General features: G+C 39.9%; 1 protein-coding gene across 8 annotated transcripts in view; it reads right to left on the bottom strand.

Moving 5' to 3' along the window:
* Positions 1-18907, bottom strand: part of atp11c (ATPase phospholipid transporting 11C) — a 100812-nt gene that overhangs the window by 60225 nt on the left and 21680 nt on the right. Inside the window, exon 1 of one of the 8 annotated variants that reach the window (XM_054739219.2) lies at positions 5680-9216. The exons of the other annotated variants lie outside the window; for them this stretch is intronic. Within the exon in view, the coding sequence (XP_054595194.1) occupies positions 5680-5685 (6 nt within the window). The 5' untranslated portion in view covers positions 5686-9216. Of the gene's footprint in view, positions 1-5679; positions 9217-18907 lie in introns of those variants that run through there. 8 annotated transcript variants of the gene reach the window in all.

The raw sequence follows: 18907 nt of genomic DNA on the forward strand, positions 1-18907 counted from the left end.
TCTGGGTGTGTGCGCTAACATGTCACGCCAGCCATTTCCCTGTTAACACACGTCTGTTTTAATTTCTACACTTTTGTTCTCACAGTAACAAGGATAGTCGAGAAAGCATTTTTGCCATGGTTATGTCAAATTATACTGATCACAAAACATTTATTTACTTTCTTTGGTTTTCCTCCACCACTCTCATAAATACCCATGTCCTCCTGCAGCAATCCCAAGGGACAACAGACATCAATAACACAATAAAAAGTCTGTCGTGTTGTGTAAAAACTGCTATTTTTAGCAAATTTTTAGGTCCGACGTGTTGTTACCAGACACACTGAAAGACAAACTGAGCGGAAACTGAGTGCTACAAATGAAAAAGTCACACAGTGTCTGCAGAATATATAGCGGAACACAGAGTCTGCTTGCAGAAGTGACATTTACATGTAGATGTTTCCTGGTCAGGTGCTGCAGCATCGAGGATGTGGTGTTGTGGTAGGCTAAATCCATTTTACAGTATTTACACTGGACTACGTTTTCCGCGTGACGACGTGAAAAATGGTCCCACACCTTTGACATTTTCGCACTCCACCGGGGTCCACGTTGTCCGCCATGGCTTAAGAGAAAGTTAAGTTACATTCGCTACTTGCGTGTGCATTCAGTGCAGTGTTTATGTGCGTCACTTATTTTGGTCTTGGTGAAGCATGACCCCGGGCGATTGCAAAGCCATGAATTAATTAAATATGAATTAAACGAAGCCTCGAGGCAGAAAATTTGACTCGAGGCTTTTTTGCACTCAAATTATTCGAGGTACTCGAGGAATCGTTTCAGCCCTAGTTTAAACACACCATGTCCGCAGTGTGGAAATATCTTACAATCAAAACGCTGAAAAGCAAGACAGCAACGTGCAATGTTTGCAAAGCAGTGATTCCGAGAGGTGGAACCTCCAACGCAACTTTCAACACAACTAATTTGATCAAACATTTGAAAAAACTCAACCCAAGAAAGCACAAGGACTTTTTAAATAGGGGAGAGAAAAAAGAAAAAAAGATTGATTTGTCTAATGGAGTTGGAGGTTTTCGAGAAATAAAAGCTGTTAGGTGGTTTTGTTCATCATCTTCTATTCTCTTTTCTAATTGGGAAGAAGATGCTAAAACACAAGTTTAGCTAATATCACATTTTAGTCCCAACATAGAACTTCTTGAATATTCTAAATGCAGGACTTCTCACTGGGAGTAAGTTCATCTCCAAAAGCTTGATTTTAACCTCACCTTCAGCAGTGGAATTATGGTCTGGATAGCTTCTCCCAGGGAAACTAGAATTAAAAATACACCCACACTTAAACCTCAATGGATATGTGCTCCGGCTGGGACTAAAACAAGTTATCCAGTTTTCAACAATATAGCACTCACTGACTCACTCACTCCATCTGTAAGAAAGCATATTATCAGTGGCTCTGACTCACAGTACTGCTCTGAACAGCAATGTATTTTCAATATTTACATCTTTACTATTTGATTGTCCAGGTTAAACTGAAGGAAGACTGGCAGATATGGCATGTGCATCTCCAGAAGAAATGGCATTTGGGTTTGTAACAAGTAACTGGTCTAAAGCATAATTTATTTTGACATGTTAAGATTTTGTGGTCAAACAAAATCGACAGTCTAACTTTTTCTTAGAAAAGTGCTGAAGCTAACTGAAAATGGTAAGCCAAAATACTATAGCAGACCTCAGCTTCAGTCTCCATTTGTGGTTTTGAAATGTTATGTTCAGGGAACAAAACCACTAAGCTCCTTCAGAACAGAATGCAAGAGTTGTGCCATTAAGCTTTAAAAATCTACTTTAACACTTTGAGTGAGGTGTGAGGGAGCTGTGCAAAGAAGAGAAAGCACCAGGGGGCCTTCTTTATATCCTGCACATGTACTTACAATACCCCTCTGTAATGAGAACTGATTAACTGTTAAGTCTGTGTTACTATATGACCCTAGAAACCAGATAATTCTCACCAAATAGGAACCAAGCTCCTTACACTGTTACAGCAACTGAATGCTCAGAGGGAATACACTGAGAAGAGGGAAAGTGTGTGTGTATGCATGCGTGTATTACACACACACACACACACACACACACACACACACACACACACACACGCTTTAGAAGCCTCTAATCAAATCAATCAGGTTTTTATGATGATGCTTTCACCTAAGTAGATTCATCAAAGGTCAACTATTTCTGCTGGTAAATGCAGTAAAAAGTCTTAAATGCTGCAGCAAGATTTCTCACTAATACAAACAGACGTTCACATATACCCCATTTTAGCTTACTTACAAAAGCTCCCAGTTTTATAACAAATACGGTAAAAACCATCCTTTTTGTTTTTAAATCCATTCATAAATTGTCACCCTCATAGGGCTGGGCGATGACGATTTTAGACCGTTTTACGATCTACACATCCGACGGTCTTTCATTTTTGAGAGGCCGTTTTATCACGATTCACAGCTCTGCTGTTGAATTTCTGCCTCTGGATGAAAAGGGAACTTACCTCAGGCGAATGACACGCCTTTGTTTGACCCTTAACCAATCAGAGTGAGTCATAATAATATATTAGTGCCCCGCTTGTTTTCCCCTGTGTGTGAACAACATGGCTTCGCCGCGGCTGAGCGACAACGAGGTTTTCGTTCCGAAGAGGAACGCAGGGTTTCCTTAGCGTGCAGAGCTAACAACTTAGTGACGTGACATGTCTCGGAGAAAGCGTAAAAACACGTTGGACGCTTCTTCTGAAGCAGGAAAATAACACCGCTTCTTAAGCAGAGCACGACGTCGCCTCGGCTCGTTCACCCTCTGCCGAGCCGGTGTCGGTACCGGACTGAGCTCGGTCACTGGGTCGCTGGAGCTGCCCCGTGACTGCCTGATGGAAAACCAGCGGGTTTCATCAGACTCGTAGTTTCTTGTTTTTGCTGTATTTTACCGCTCCCTCCTGCAGTCTTCCCCTATTACAATTTAAAATGATTCTGTAAATTTGTGTATCAATAGAAACAATCTCTGCCTCTGCCAGCTGCAGTAAATGTAGTTTCCAAATAATAAGAGGTGCATTCATCTGTGTATCTCCTTTGATCCGCATTAGTGATATTTTCAGCACCAGAACAGTGAAGCAAAGAAAGATTCCTGAGTTTGTTAGTAATTTTATTTATTAGGTGCATCTAACCTGTTCTATTTTTCTCTGAAATGAGATCAAATCAGTGCTTCTATGGGTTGTCTCCAATCTGCACTGGAAATTTTTACTTTATTTAGAGACTTGTTGCAGAAAATATTCAGAATGCGCAGTTTTTTGCTACCACAAGCGATCTCTGGTCCAGCCGCACATCAGAGCCGTATTTGAGTTTAACTATCCACTACATGAGCAACTGGGAGCTACATAGTATTTTGAACAAGTTAATGTTTGCACAATACGTTTGCAATTGACATGTTTGCACTTTAAATACGTTTACGATTTTAATTTATGTTAAGTTACTTGAAAAACGAGAAAAACTGATTTTTGTAATTGTTTCTCTCAGGGCTTTTATCATCTCTGGTGTGAGTTTAAAATATATGTGTGTTAGCACTGTGTTGATTATCCCTAATATGAATAAATGTTTATTTATTCAATGTTTCTCTTCTTTAATACACAATTGAAGTTATGCTATTCATGGATAAAAAAATCGTGATAAAATCGAAATTGTGATAAAATATTGGAAAGATCGTGATATTCTATTTTTGCCATATCGCCCAGCCCTACCCTCATATTTGACAGAGAGTATCAGCCCCTAAAACCGTACATCCAGATCTGTGGACCACCTGCTCTTGAATATCCCAAAAGCACACTACAAGGTCCGTGGTGAAGTCATTTCCCATTTTAGTGACAGTCCACTTTGCTTATAATTTTCAAGTTGCTTCTGAAGACATACTCTTTTAATTTGGTATTGGATGGAATTCTGGGGTTGAGTTTATTTGTTATACTTGTGGTTATTACAGGGTTTTTTTTGTATTTCATGAATATTGTCTTTTATGTGTATTAATTGCCTTTTTTCTTATATTTGTTTGAATTCTATGGATTTGTCTCTTATGTACATTGATTGGTTTGTCCAGCACTTACGTCAGCTAGCATGCTATTTTATAATTGCTTTAAAAATAAACTTGACTTACTTATGTTTTACTCTCACAGAAAAAAAACATACGAAATTAAGAAATGTCAGGAAAAAAAACAAGTATTACAGGATGAATGATGGAATGAATAAATGAGAAAAAAATCTGCCTAACTGTTTCAAAGCAGTAAAAACTACATAAGTGTAAGTTACAGGCTGGTTTAAGTTCAGTGATGCATTCTTTCACAAAATGAAAGATGTGCATAGCCTAGTGAACTATACAAATTCTTGCTTTGCAAAGTTTGGTCAAGGAAAGCTCCATTGGAACCTCTGCAGACCCTAGCAGCAGTCTGGCTGGCCAATCACAGCTCTCTATAGAGGTTTTAAACCAGCAAAGGGTTGACATTTGGTCCACAGTGGGCAGCCAATCAGTGCCCTATCCACTTTGTGGGCAAATCACAGCACTTTTTCGGCTTTGTGGGCCAATCAGGGCCCTCTATTCATCTGGTGAGTGAGATGATGCGACAGAGTGGAACAAGATGGCGACAGCCTTATTAGAATCCTTACAGAATCAGGAGCAGATGGGTGTATTTAAGTTCTTTATTTAGAAAAAGGATGTATTTTTGCCTTCTTCAACAGCGGACTGCCTTGTTTACCTACATCCGTTGTACATCATGTACTCCACCAGCTCCACAACAAGAACTGTCAATGGAGCGTTGCCAGACTAAATGGTGTGTTTATTTAAAATTGGTGGGTTAAAGTACCTTAACTGGTTGTTAAAACATGAAATAGACCATCATACAAATTCTGCAGCCTTGCTTGATCTTGCTAAATTACGTGGCTGTTTCTCCAAGGTTCAGGTAAATTATTGAGTGTGTATTTTTTGGTGTGGACAGTTTTCAAAGCACTTTAGATTTTAAAGTGTTATATGACGATCTTTTGTAGATTGATAAGTATTGTCAATTCTTGATTTGTATTTTCACACAATGTATCTAATGAAGTAAAATTGCATTTTTTAATTAAATAACTTGGTAAATGGCCTGTATTTTTATAGCTCCTATGTAGGGTTCTACAACCCCCCAAAGTACTTCACAATCACACAGTCATTCACCCATTCACACACACTGGTGAGGGATGAGTTACAATGTAGCCACAGCTGCCCTGGGGCATACGGATAGAGGCGAGGCCCGCCCAATACTGGCGCCACCGGTCCATGTGACCACCACCAGCAGGCAAGGTGGGTTAAGTGTCTTACCCAAGGACACAGCAGCAAAATTCTCTGGACAAAGCCAGAAATGAATCTGCAACGTTCCGATTACTGGACAACCCGCTCTACCTCCCGATATACTGCTGTCCCTACTGCTGAACTTACTTTGTATGAAACCTTCTCTGTGTGTGAGATACTGCACTAAAGAAATCAAAGTTACAAAGTCAAAGTATTTGGAGAGTAGAACCCAATGGAAAAAAATAAAAATAAATACATCAGCAAATTTCACAGTCTGAAAAAACATGAATTAGCAAAAGGGTAGAAAAAGACTCACCAACTCCACAAGCAGAATACTAAAAGAGAAGTTACCTTCATAATGAATTCTCCAAAACTTTGTCTATGTATGAAGGCCACATATCAAAGTCTACTCCCTCCTCTGGATGCAGTTTGCTCTCAGTGATAAATACCCTTACAGGGTGATGATGGTCCAATTCAAACAGAGGGCTGTTCCGAAGGAGCTGTTGTGAACAGGCAAAGAGTCATTGTTCTACCAGCATCCCTCCTGCTGCACAAGACACAAAGTGTACTATACCATGGCCTGGTACTGGCCTACATGAGACTGTGTCCCTTGACAATGGGGAAGAACAACGAGGGAGGGGACTCATCTAAACTTCACATTACGACTTACTTCCTCAATAAGCTAGACACACAAAGTGTGCTCTTTTTTGAACAATGTATGGTCAACCTGCAATCTCTGAAATGTCAAATGACTAGACCTAGAGGTATGTTGCTACCAAGAAAAAGGAGGCCCATAAAATGTCCTCAATCTGCCAAACTGGCCGTTTACATCCATCTGTATGAAATAAAATAACTACTGCAAGAGTGATGAATGCCATAGATCAGGGGCCTCCCAACACGTCGCTCCATGCACTTGAAAGTAGGGCTGCTCAATTAATCGAATTTTAATCCCAATAACGATCTGAGTTTTGAACGATTATAAAAACAAAACAAGCCGATTATTTGCTCCTCCCACTTGCGCTGCCCTGAGTTGCAAATGAAGCGCTCCTCCCACAGTGTTGCCAACTTAGCGACTTTGGCGCTATTTCTAACAGCTTTTCAGACCCCCTTCTTGACTTTTTTAATCCTAAAAGTACCTGGAGAACATCTCAGAAACATCTCTGGTAACCCTTAGTTACTTTCTGGATAACTGTCGTTGACATTTCCTGCAGGTTAGCTAAACACTCCGCCTGTGCTCCCGACTGTTCTTCAGGACATTAGGAGAGGGAATGATGTAGTGATGTGTCGGTCGCTACAGAAACGGTTCTCAGAGCCGGCTTCCTGTTGGACTAACCAGAGTGAGTGACACACACCGTACCTGCGGGCTCCTGAGCCGATAAAAACAGCTAAATGTGCACGTGCGGCGCACTAAACACACGTGCAGCTTGCCCGATTGCTGCGAGACCGGGTTGGGGGGTAGGGGGTGCAGCTGTGGTTGGGACAATTATTACATTAACTGATGGACCTGTAAATAAATAGTTTATAAATAAAATAGAAACAGATAGAAATAAGTTCCTCACGCTGATAAATAATAACTAATCTCTCTGAGGACACGGTGCTAGTACACGCTCCTACAGCACCTTGACATGACTAAATGCATATTATGCAAAATTTTGTGAACATCAATTTATTTTAGGGGTGCTCCGATTGATCGGCCACAGATAATTATCGGCCGATTTTCCTGCAAAAGTGTGTGATCTGTGATCGCCGATCACTGCCTTTCATTTCCGATCTGGCACTGGCGCTTACTCTTCCCAGCCGGTAGTTCACCCTTCCACTTCTCCCCGCTTAGTGCGCATGCGCGTGGCGGCAAACCTGCAAAGACAAACATGTCTGCCGTGTGGAACTTCTTTACGGTGTGCGAGAGTGATATTAAGTTTGCGTCTTGCAACACTTGCAACGAAAACATACCCTGCGGAGGAAGCACTTCAATAAAAATTCAACACAACGAATTTGATCCGACATTTAAAGACTAAACACTTGGCGGAGCATGGTGAGTTTTTGAGGCTCACCGCAGACAATGAAAAGAAGCCATCTAATGCTAATGCAGCCACAGTCAGACGGCAGCTAACGCAGCCGACGCTTGGAAACACTCGCCCATATAAGCGCGACAGTCAAAAGGCTAAGCAAATTACCCGTAAAATCATCGAGTTTATTGGACTAGACGACCAGCCTTTTTCAGTTGTGGAAGACGCCGGATTCCGCCAACTACTAACCCACTTGGAACCTCGCTACATGCTACCGGGACGTAAATATTTCGCCGACGTAGCCCTTCCAGAGCTCCACCAGACAGTGTAATCTTTCATCGAGGGACTCCTTAAAGAAAGTGTCTCATTCTCTGTGAGTTTCACAAGTGACATTTGGAGCTCAGATGTCAGTCCCGTGTCAATGCTGAGCTTAAAGCTCACTGGATGTATCTGAATGTATCCTTGGATACTTAATTTGATTTAGGCGGTGATGTGAGATATTGACTTTTTTGCACTATTTGTAGCCTAAAGAGAGCCTTAATGTTTTCAATTTCTTATAAATTGTTACTGATATTACATAATTTGAAGTGAAGTGAAACCATGTTTTTTCTGAATTAATATGTAACATATGCATTAGAACTCACCATAGCTAAATGAACAATTTACAGCCAATCTATGTAATTGGTATCGGTAATCGGCTGATCGGCCATGATCTGCCTTTTGGCTGATCGGTATCGGTGATCGGCAGATTAAAACCTGATCGGAGCATCCCTAATTTATTTGCATTTTTTTGTTATAAATGCCACTGTATTATTCTTGCTGTCAGTATTTGCAGGATATTGGTATTTGGGTCTGTACTGGTTAGACTTAAATGAGTTAAACCAAGGTCTATAGCCCTAGGGTCATAAACTATGAGCTAAAAGTATATTGGTCTTTTTATACTGGGAATCAGGAGTTATTTTAGTGATCATCTTGTTTCTTATTCATTTTCGTCCTGATTGCGCCCTGAGCAATTTTATGACAGAATAAAAACAAATAAAAAACATTAATTGAAAAATCGTCTAGAATAATCGAGATCTCAATTTCAGTCACAATAATCGTGATTATTATTTTTGCCATAATCGAGCAGCCCTACTTGAAAGTCACTCGCTTGGAAGCAGCCAGTGAGCCACCCTGCCTGACTTGTAATTAACGAGGGACAGATTTTAAATTTGATGGCAAACCATCCCTGTTTCTTGCAAAATATAATCTAGAATTAGCTTTTTGTGGAAGTAAAATAAGAATCTAATAATTGCACTAAATACATGTTACACCAGAAATATGTGAGTGAATTTCTCAGGTTGCAATACAGTACAGATCTCCGTTTCAGATCTCAGCGGCTGCAGCTGCAGGTGGTTGAAGACGCACTTATAAAAAAGACGAGGTGACGTCAGTTATACAGACCTGGTTTCAGAAAAACATCCTCAGTAAAATATTCTGGGGGACAGTAAAGTCCTATTTGCGGTTATGCCTTGTTAACGCAAATTAAATGCCGTTTAAATGCCGTTTGTTTATGAACACATGATAAACAAGCTTCAAACATCTCTTGTGATTTAGTTACAATAAATTTCCCTTCACAGTTTCAACTGATTGTCCCATTTAGTAATAAAACATGATTGTGAATGCTCTCTTTCTGCTCTGCGTTGCGCACAGCTGTGAGACCCGCGGGTCAGCTGATCCAGAGGCAGAGGAAAAAGGATAAACCTCCAGCCTTACTTTAATATTGTCAACAAAAAAACACAGCAAAGCATCATTTTACCTTCAGTTATTGAAGCAAAACTTTCATGAGCAAAAAAAAAAAACCCCATGAAAATGATCCAATAAATCAGGAAAGCAGGAAGAAATTTTTCTGTTTTAAAATTTTAATTTCAGACTATTTAGAAATTTGTGTTTTCATCACATTTAGCTTGTATTTAATTAAAATATCTTCATTTTTGAGAATTGTGTTGCATGTTTGGAAAAATAATCATTACATAATTACTTGAAAGGTTTGTATTAAATGCCATTTAAATATCATATTTATTTTTTAAAAGGCATTTTATATTTTTAGGAAGTATTTGTTCATTTATGACAAAATATCTTAACACTACGAAAAACTGACATTGCTACTTAGGCTCTGGGCTGGGCACAGGGTCAGGGACTGAACAGAAACAGGTTAGCTGTTCCTGTGTGCGCAAAAAGTTATGTTACCGATCCATTCTAAAAAATGACAAATCATTCACATAAAGTAGATTTGTTATTCATTATCTGAAAGTATCTGATTAGTTAATAAAAAAATACACTTAGCTTGATTTTCAGAATGTCACCATTTTCCATGTACTTTTTTTAAATAATATTGATGCAAAGAAATACAGAGAAATCAACTAGTAAATACACTGCATCTTAATATAGTAAGCATAACATTTTTAAAACATAGTAAGCATATACACAAATGGAAAGTATCAATGTGAATAAATGTAAAACTAGCTCACGGGCGAAAAAAGGTTGGAGACCCCTGCCACAGATTGTGTGCATCAGCTATTGTTTGACAAGATTGTGAAATATGATACTGAAGCCAATGAGTGAGAATAAAAAGGAAATGTGTAAGCAAGTCATGCAATGCTTCTAAAGCTTTAAGTCATATAATGCTGACAAAGGTCTGTGGTCAGTGATGTATTTTGAGTCATGCTGCTGCACTTGAGAAAACATCAAACAAGACAAAAGTAGCCTCTTAAGGGTGGTTACATTTTAAATGGATTATAGCCTTAAATTATTATTTTACCAAAGCTTTGTTTTACAGATTGCATGAAAGTCCCTTAAGCACTATGAACTTTGTCCCCATGCCTAAACTTGTCCGTCTATTAAAATCTGAAGTGGATGGCTAAAGTGAGTAATTCTGTTTTTGTTTTAAAGGTCACACATCATGCAAAATCCCCTTTTGGAGATTTTGACCATGTTATATTGTTATTCAGTCATGAAAAGCACTCCCAAAAGTGTGTTTTGGCTTCACACATGCCCTTGTCGTGTCTCAGCCACAAACCATCTGTTGTCTGTGCAGCAGCTGCAAAAGCCTGGGGTTGGGGTTGGAGTTGTTTTTGCACCATTATGACCCGCTCCTCCCCATCCAGGTAATCTAAAATCCAGACCCCACCTCCCCTGGGCTGTAAACACTAACACTCAGTCTCTTTCAGTAGCTAGCAGGGAGTTTAATCACCACAGTGGAAAAAGTGATTATTTTTTTCTTATCTGGTCTCAGTGGGACATGTCAGCTTGAACTTGCGGCCAACAGGTCTGCTGCTGTATACTCTTGTGGAATTCACACGAGAGGAGGTGGGTTTGATCAAATCACAGCATCTGGCTCACAAAAATAATGTATATTTCAGAAAAATAATTATACCTAAATAGTGCCTATATTAATATTTTACGATGTAGCGTACCTACCATTGCTCTGGAAGGTGTAAAATAGGATGATACAGCCCCTTGAAGGTCATAAAAATGAGCACATTTCAAGCTACAGCCTAGTCACACTTTTATCTATAATTAAGGAGAATCTTAAGTGGTGTTGCATTAAACGGAGTGTAGTTTTTCCAGCCAAGTGCACACAGTCTTCGTACTCTATTTGTATGGTTGTAGAACAGATTCAGCCACTTAGATTTTCCAGCAGCTTAGCTTGTGTAACGTATGGGTTGTAACTTAACTAAACTGCACACTACAATAGTTTTCTTGTCCCACCGTTGCTGGCTGACAGCCATGCAATACCAACAAAAAGCCAATTACAGTACATCTCAATGCTGACGAGCTTTAAAAATCCCCATCTCAGCTACAGTCCTACTGACAACATTATCTTTAATAATGTACCAGGCTACACTAGCTGTAATTGGTATTCAATTAATTATCCTTGAACATCACATCAGAAAGCAACAAGACTAATGACAAAAATCAATGTGGCTTTTTCCCTTCCTCTGCTAAAAGGGCCACAGTTGATTTTCCTCTACCAGCACTTCCTCCTACTGAACTGTGACAACATTAAAAAAACAAAAAAATTTCCATTTACAACTGAGCTACACTGCAGCTCAGCTGGGGGTTCACCACGGAGATGAACACTGTAGGATGAAGCTTACACTGGGTGGTTTTGTACCAGAAGGACACGTGAGTTTCTCCTCTATAACTCATTAAATCTTCACATGCTGTTCCTCTTTCTCAATATTAGAGACTACCCTATTGTTTTAGATGACTATATGTAGAACTAGAAGAATAAAACAACACAGACGCTGACTTATATCTCCCCTTCAATAAGCTCAGACAGAGAGTAAGACACAGGCCCCCTTCTAAAAAAGAAAACGCACACAGCCAAAACAGACACATTTCAAAATTCTCTTCACATCTCACTGCGAATATTCTCTGAGCAATGGTAAGGCTGCAGCATGGCTCAGAAAATCTCTGGATGAGTCTGTATATGCACAGGTGATGAGAATGCAAACTGAGTGCCACTGCCCTGGTGAGAATACATGGCTTAGGAAAAGGATGAGAAATGTGAGGAGAATTCAAAATAAATGAAGATACCTGAATTATTTAGTGATACAAACTGAGAATTCAACCTGGTTTCTAGCAGGAAGTAGAAATTGCCACAAAAGCCACCCGCAGTAACCGCCCACTCCCAAGCTGCCCAACAATATACCAAAAAAGTCTGTCTGTTAGGCAGTGAAATCTATGGAAAGGTGCAAAGAGGCTACAGGTTCATCAGCCCAACCCCCACTCCATGAGTCATGAAGGACTTCCCAATTTGCCCCACTATATTTAAATGGTTTTTGCTTTACACATCACCTTCCTCCCACACTAAATATATTTATTATTACACTGTGTGTTGTAGATAAGCCCCTTTGGCTGTGTTTCCATTATTGGGCAGAAAGCAAAAAGCCAAAACAAGGACAGGAAAAATGAGAAAGAAATCAGAGTAAGCTTTTTTCTACACAAATTTCACAGCACCAAGATGGCAAAACAGCACAACTAAAATTAATACACATATTTACTGATCAAACAAGCCTGATAAATCAAATGGCTCTATATTCCCTGAACAGTTTGTGGTCCTCAATTTAACTCAAACTACTTGACCAGAAGTGGTACCACTTTCCTATGGATTTAGTCACAAGACTCCATTCTGGAAAACAATCTTGCTACAATGTTAAAGAAAAAAAACCATCTGCTAGAACATGAATGGTGTTTGCGGGTTCTTGGTGAAATCTTTGGGTGCTAATTGGGAAAGCAATTGACCTGACATCATATAATGTCCATGTGTGATAGGTAGGGATGGGCATCGAGCATCAATTGGAACCGGGACTACTGTCATATTTTCCTGGAATCCTTCAAAGTATTTTATTTTCGTTCCTAATTTCGACTACTTGTATGCCAACCGGAAGAGGAATCTGCGGCCGATCTCCGTGAAAAATATGTGATCTGTAAATTCTGATCAACGCCTTTCAGAGATGAACACACCAACTGTCTGTCAGTCCTACTCTGCAGCCCACAGACACCCCGAGAGCACCATTGCGTCACCACTCCCTTCCCTCACACTGCGCGCAGCAGCAAACACATCTGCCGAACTTTTAGTCTGTGATGAAACTTTAATTCCGGCAGCCAATTAATACAGCACGGAGGCAGCTTGTTGAAATATGTCAGCACCGTGGATTTCATAGAAGTTTTAAAGAACAAACTCTGGGCGGTGTGAGTTGAGTTTGGCTCGGCCAGAAGGCTGAGCAATAACCTGTAAAATAGTCATCATGCTAGATCAGCCTCTCTCTTTGGTGGACGACTGACACCGGGTTCTGCCCACTAGGAGCTGATAGGGATTATAAATATAATAATATTCCCACAACACGCAATGTTGTGAGATTATTGTTTCCCTTTTTTTACTATTTGATCTGTTGAGAGATTTAATGTTTTTGATCTGTTAAATTGTTACCGACAGCCGCTACATTTAAGTTTCAGTCTCCCTTCTGACTAAATCGCTGCTGCAGCATGTAGGTGTAGACTCTCAGTCATCCTGGACATGATCATCCTGATAGTTTTACGTGAAAGCAGCTGGACTTCTCTGGTTATGTTGAAGACATTTTGGCTCTCTTACCTTCCCCTCACCCTCAACCTAACCTTAACCAGCTTGCGCATGCAAAGCTCTGATTGTTGACGCGCTCCAGACATCTGCGTCCTGACCACGGCCACAGTAACATTATCAAATCAGGTGTCGTCACCTCAAAAACTAATTTAACACGCGATCATTCATGTCGGCTCATTTCCTTTTATGTTTTCTGTCTTTTATTCTTTTATTTGTGCCTGATGCGTTTCGCTGCTGTGGATCGGGGCGCATCACCCGTTTTATCCTCGGTGACGCACCTAACTGATGAGGCCGGCTAGCAGCACACACTCCGCTGTTTTTGCGGTCGGTAGATCTTTTAGAACTGCAGTTCAAAGGTAACTCATGAGGTGAATATATATGAAGCCAGGTAGCAGTTTTTCTTTAGGATTGAGAGGAGATGCAGGAAGATAATAAACAGACAGGACAGAAAAATAGTCAAATAAAAACAAGTTAGTTTTTGTACCTGGTGGTTGCAACAAACAGACACCATTGAAGGTATTCAGAAGTGAGGAACAGAAAATGAAATAATTATTTTAATGTTTAGAGCAGCAGGAACTCTGAGAGGCTGCAGGCGCATCAGTGAGTTTGCAGCCGCTGCGCAGGGGGAGGGGGGAGAGGGCTGAAGCAGAAACTACCGTTGTTAAAAGAAATGTGTTTAACTTTGAAAATGTGGGCACAATTTTAATTGTCAAAAACTCCAGCGAACCATTAGTTCATTTTGCTCAAATAGAAATTGAGGTCTGCCTCTAATTCTGGTCCTCCTTCCAATAAAGGCCTGGAGCTTGATGAGCTTGAGTACAATACCGGCCCGGGCCTGTATTAGAGGATTTACGGTATTTGAAGAATGCCAAGGGACAGTTGATAGAAGACGGTTATCCCGTTTGCAGCACATGCAGGAAAAACGGTCTGTGAAAGGCAGTAGTGCTTCAAATCTCATGACACATCTGCGTGACCATCACCCACAACTCTACAGTCAACGCAAGGCAAGTTAACGTTAGCCTTTTAGCTAAAATGCATGATCCGAGGATTTGGGTTGAGGGAGAATACAACGAGTCGCTATATAAAGCAGCCGCAGCGCCCGCTACCTGCATATAAACCGTGCCGTGGACACCGCCATATTGAAATGACGCTATGCATTACGGGGCTCCCAGGGGCAGACCAGAGATGGTCTCTCTCCAAGAATAACTATGAATTTAACAATGATTACTGCCTGATGACATTTTCCCATATCTACAAAGCTCACTGGAAGGACACAAACCGAGGACAATATTTTCCTGATATAGGGTTTATTACTCAAGTAAGGGTAAAAAAAGTATTAGAAGGCTACTTGAGTACTGAGTATCATCTGATCTAATATTTTTAAAATGATGACATCAAACAAACAAAAAATAAGAAGTTATGGGCAAATATTGGTATTTTAAAGACTAAAGGGGAAAAATATAAACAAATAAACATAATTACAAAATAACAAATTTTAGGCAAAATTTAGACACAAACTGAGGACAATATTTTCCTGATATACAGGGTTTATGTAGTTGTCTGAAAATGTAACACGTTTAAAAAAATACCGCGATAATACAGAAAACTGTGATAATTTTGGTCACAATAACCGTGAGGTTAAATTTTCACACCGTGACAACCTAGAAGATGTCAATGCCAAAACTGCCAAAACAAAGAGCAGACTCACCTTTTACATCAGGAAGAATCTGTGTGTTTCTAGCGTTATCTGTTCTTTCATTATCCGTTGTTGAATTGTGATCAACAGAAGCTTTTTTGTTGTGCCTCAATTTTTTCTTACAGCAGCAGCTCAAAACGATCTCCTAACACATGAATTTTCTGCTTCCTGGTTACGTGACGTACGCAGATGAAGATCAGCTTTAGAGCTGGGATGTTTGTTCTCACGGTGCGGGGGCTCGTTCCGATGCCCACACGGTAAAAAAATGTAAATGATGACTTTAGTCGTCAATGTCATTGAACGGTTGGAATTAAAAAGACAACTTTTGTCGTCAATGGCTGTTAATGAGTTAAGGCTGATATATAAGAGCCTCGTGATTTTTATCTTGAGAGGCACTATAGAAATGATATTTTCTTCTTCTTCTATGCATGTTTCAGCTGCATGGTGGTGCAGTGGTTAGCACTGTTGCCTCGCAGCATGAAGGTTGCAGGTTCGAAACTTGGCTGCGGCCTTTCTGCGTGGAGTTGCGTGTTCTCCCCATTCATGCGTGGGTTTCCTCCGGGTACTCCGGTTTCCCCCACAGATCACAACATGCCCTATAGGTTATAAATTGTAAGTCGCTTTGGATAAAGCGTCCGCTAAATGAATAAACATAAAGTACATCAAACAAATCCATTAATGACAGCTGATCACCACTGCCAAAGCAGGGGCATGTTTTACTTAGCTATGTGTTGCTGATTGCTACAACAGAAGGAAAGCTGATTAAAGAACTCTTCATAAACAGCAACTTCAATAAAACAAGCATAAACTTAATGATCCAACAGTAAGTTTCTAAGCAGCAGAGTAACGGTTCAGTCTGTGGAAAAAATGAGTAACTGTTTCAAGTATGGAAAGCTGTTATATCATAATGAAATGCACTTGGAAATGTTATACAAAATGCCATGTTCTGTAGAGCGCCGTTTACAATTCAAATTAGATGAAAAAGACAGAATATTGTGACTATTTTTTGTTGTAGAACAGAGCCAGTACTAAACCATGACCTATATCAATGACCTTTTTTATTACTGATACTTGCCATCAGCTAGTACTCAACTGTAAGTACTCGCACTGGTTCAGAAAAATGTGGTATCTGTGCATTCCAGTGAAGTCTTATTTGTTAAGCACTAAAAGTGGAGCAGCATCACGATTGCCCTCACACACTGATGGTGGTTTTCCAAATATGCCATGATCCAGTCTGATTCCAATATGAACAGTGATGAAAGGGACCTAAATGTCTTCCAACAATGTAAGAATGTGGAATAAATTATTGTGTAATTATAAAAGCAAGGCTGACGTGAGAAACAGACGAATGAGTGTGGAAAATTGTCATTATAAATGAGAATGAGTTTAATCTCAATAAATAAAGATTAAATAATTTTTTTTAAATACAGCAATGGAAAATTTAATGACAGATATAGGTACAGGTATTACTAAATGCTTATAGCATTGCATATTAACCTCCAAAAATCTGCTGTAGAGTGGCATGTGGGGAGACAAACTATTGATGGCTTTAAAGAAAACATTGGCGGCAATTAGAAACAGTGACACTGGATAAATACTTGACAGTAAAGGGACTAACACTGAATACCTTGTTGTAGTGTTCCCTGTCAAGGGCTTGGAAATAGCAAAGGAGCAGCTTGAAGTCGAATGCATATTAGACAAGTAAAACAGTGAAGCGTAGACATCTGAGGTACTTTTACAGGAGCCAAAAGATGCTGACTAAGCCAAAGGATCTCCAAGACTGCAGGTCTTGTGTGTAAAGTGTAAAATATGCTGTAAGGTTAAGAAACCCCTAGTCATCTTTGTTTCTAAATGTTTTTTATTTACATTGATTTACAATTAGAATATTGAACTATATTTCCATTAACCTTGCCGTCAACCAGTGTGTTACCATTTAAAATCTGTTTTCTCAGCTGCTCAGTTTTAATTGAACTAAAAAAGCAACAAACCCCTCATCATTCATGTTTCCCTCTCAAGTCTGAGAACACCAGTCAAAAGTGAACCAGCTGTAGCCCCATTATTTAAATAATACTAAAAAAAAAAATCTATGCTTACATTTTGGTTGTATTTGCCTGTAAACAAATCTCTCTGGGAATGTTTGCTCTTACATGCAGCTCACAGTACGCCGCCTCTCAGCAGTCCGGACAGTAAGAAAACCCAGCCCTTACACTCCAAGGGCTTTTCTGACAACCCTGCTCAGTAAGTAAATAAGGATTGTAAAAAATTTAAATATCTGGAGTTAAAACTATTTGTCTTAAAAAGAAAAAGCAAGGCCAGCAAAACATCATAGTTGTCAATGATCTAGAATAGTGTAGAGTCTGCAGCTCACATAAACAAGCAACAGCTAGGGCAAAGATGTGATGTGAATGAGAGGAAATGCTGCAGAAGGGAATAAGCTGGCCCTGGAAAACAAACAGTGTGGTCTTCTGTGAACGCACAGAGATCATTTCATTTCTCAGACTACCAGTATGATGGATTGTTGTCACATTGCATTAATGATTTCAAAACAAACAGATTTCACATTTAGTCTTGATGATTAATGCATTTCATTTGGTCAAAATAACAATCCCCACTTTTATCTGAAGACACATGTATTGTGATAATTAAACTTGCTCGAGTGTAAAAGGCCATGCATCCACATCTCCTGCCTGACCTGGGTTGAGCCAATGGTTTGCATAACATTGGGGCATTAAAATGCATTTTACAGGAATGAATGGTGAAGGGAAAATAATGAAAGATCAAGTGGTGAACCAATAGAAAAGCCTTTTAAAGGTGTGGTTCACTCGTTTAATCAATACATTTGAAGTGGTCTCAAGTAGGAATTAATGCCTTTCAAGTTGTACAATGGGTAAAAAAAGCCCTGGTGAACATGTTTCAGGATCTAGACGATTGCCAGATCAGGGAAGAGCTATAGACAACAGGATTTGGAGACTCATTTCCTGACATTTGGAAATCTTACCTCTGATTGGCTAACAGCCACTGACTACCACTGACTCCAATTATTCTGCAACACTGATGTTTTATCTCCACAAATAACAAAAGCCTAGAGGAGTTTTGCCATCTGGTGGAGTTGCTAATGCTAACGCTTAGCTTCTACTAGTGGAGAAATGGTCTACTGTTTCCTGGACGCTAAACCAACAACAGCCTTACCCGTCGCACGTCAAGATGGTTGAGTCCATGCATGTTAAGCAACAGGGTGACGTCACACTGTTGGGCTTTTGAAATCAAGTTTCACAGTCTATTATCTATCAAAAGCTAATGCAGGAGATAGGTGTAGATAGGGCTGCACAATATATCGAAAAGTTATCGTCATCGCGATAACAGGACGTGCGATAGGCCCATCGCAAAGCACGTCAAAAACGGCGATAAATGTTTGGTTTAAATATTTCCATCCGTGTCATACATCACCGTTTTGTAAACCAGCTCTGTTTTTTACGCGGAAGTATTATTTGACCAATCAAATGTAGTCCTTCTGATATGCGGCCAATCAGATGGGTACGTTCACGTAATACGCCCGCTGCCTACATAGACCCTTAGAATGGAAAGCAACACCCGAACTGAGTTAGCGGTGCCGTTCCCTTGTTCGTCATGCTAGCTCAGAGCAACGAACGCACTTTGTGCTGAGGTTTCTGGATTCAGCTCTGCTTTCAAACGTGAACGCGAGTCCGCTTGGTGTCGTTAAGCAGCTGATAATAATCGGGCTGACTCCGA

This window comes from Nothobranchius furzeri, chromosome 1 (genome assembly GCF_043380555.1).
Source record: "Nothobranchius furzeri strain GRZ-AD chromosome 1, NfurGRZ-RIMD1, whole genome shotgun sequence".
Lineage (NCBI taxonomy): Eukaryota > Metazoa > Chordata > Actinopteri > Cyprinodontiformes > Nothobranchiidae > Nothobranchius > Nothobranchius furzeri.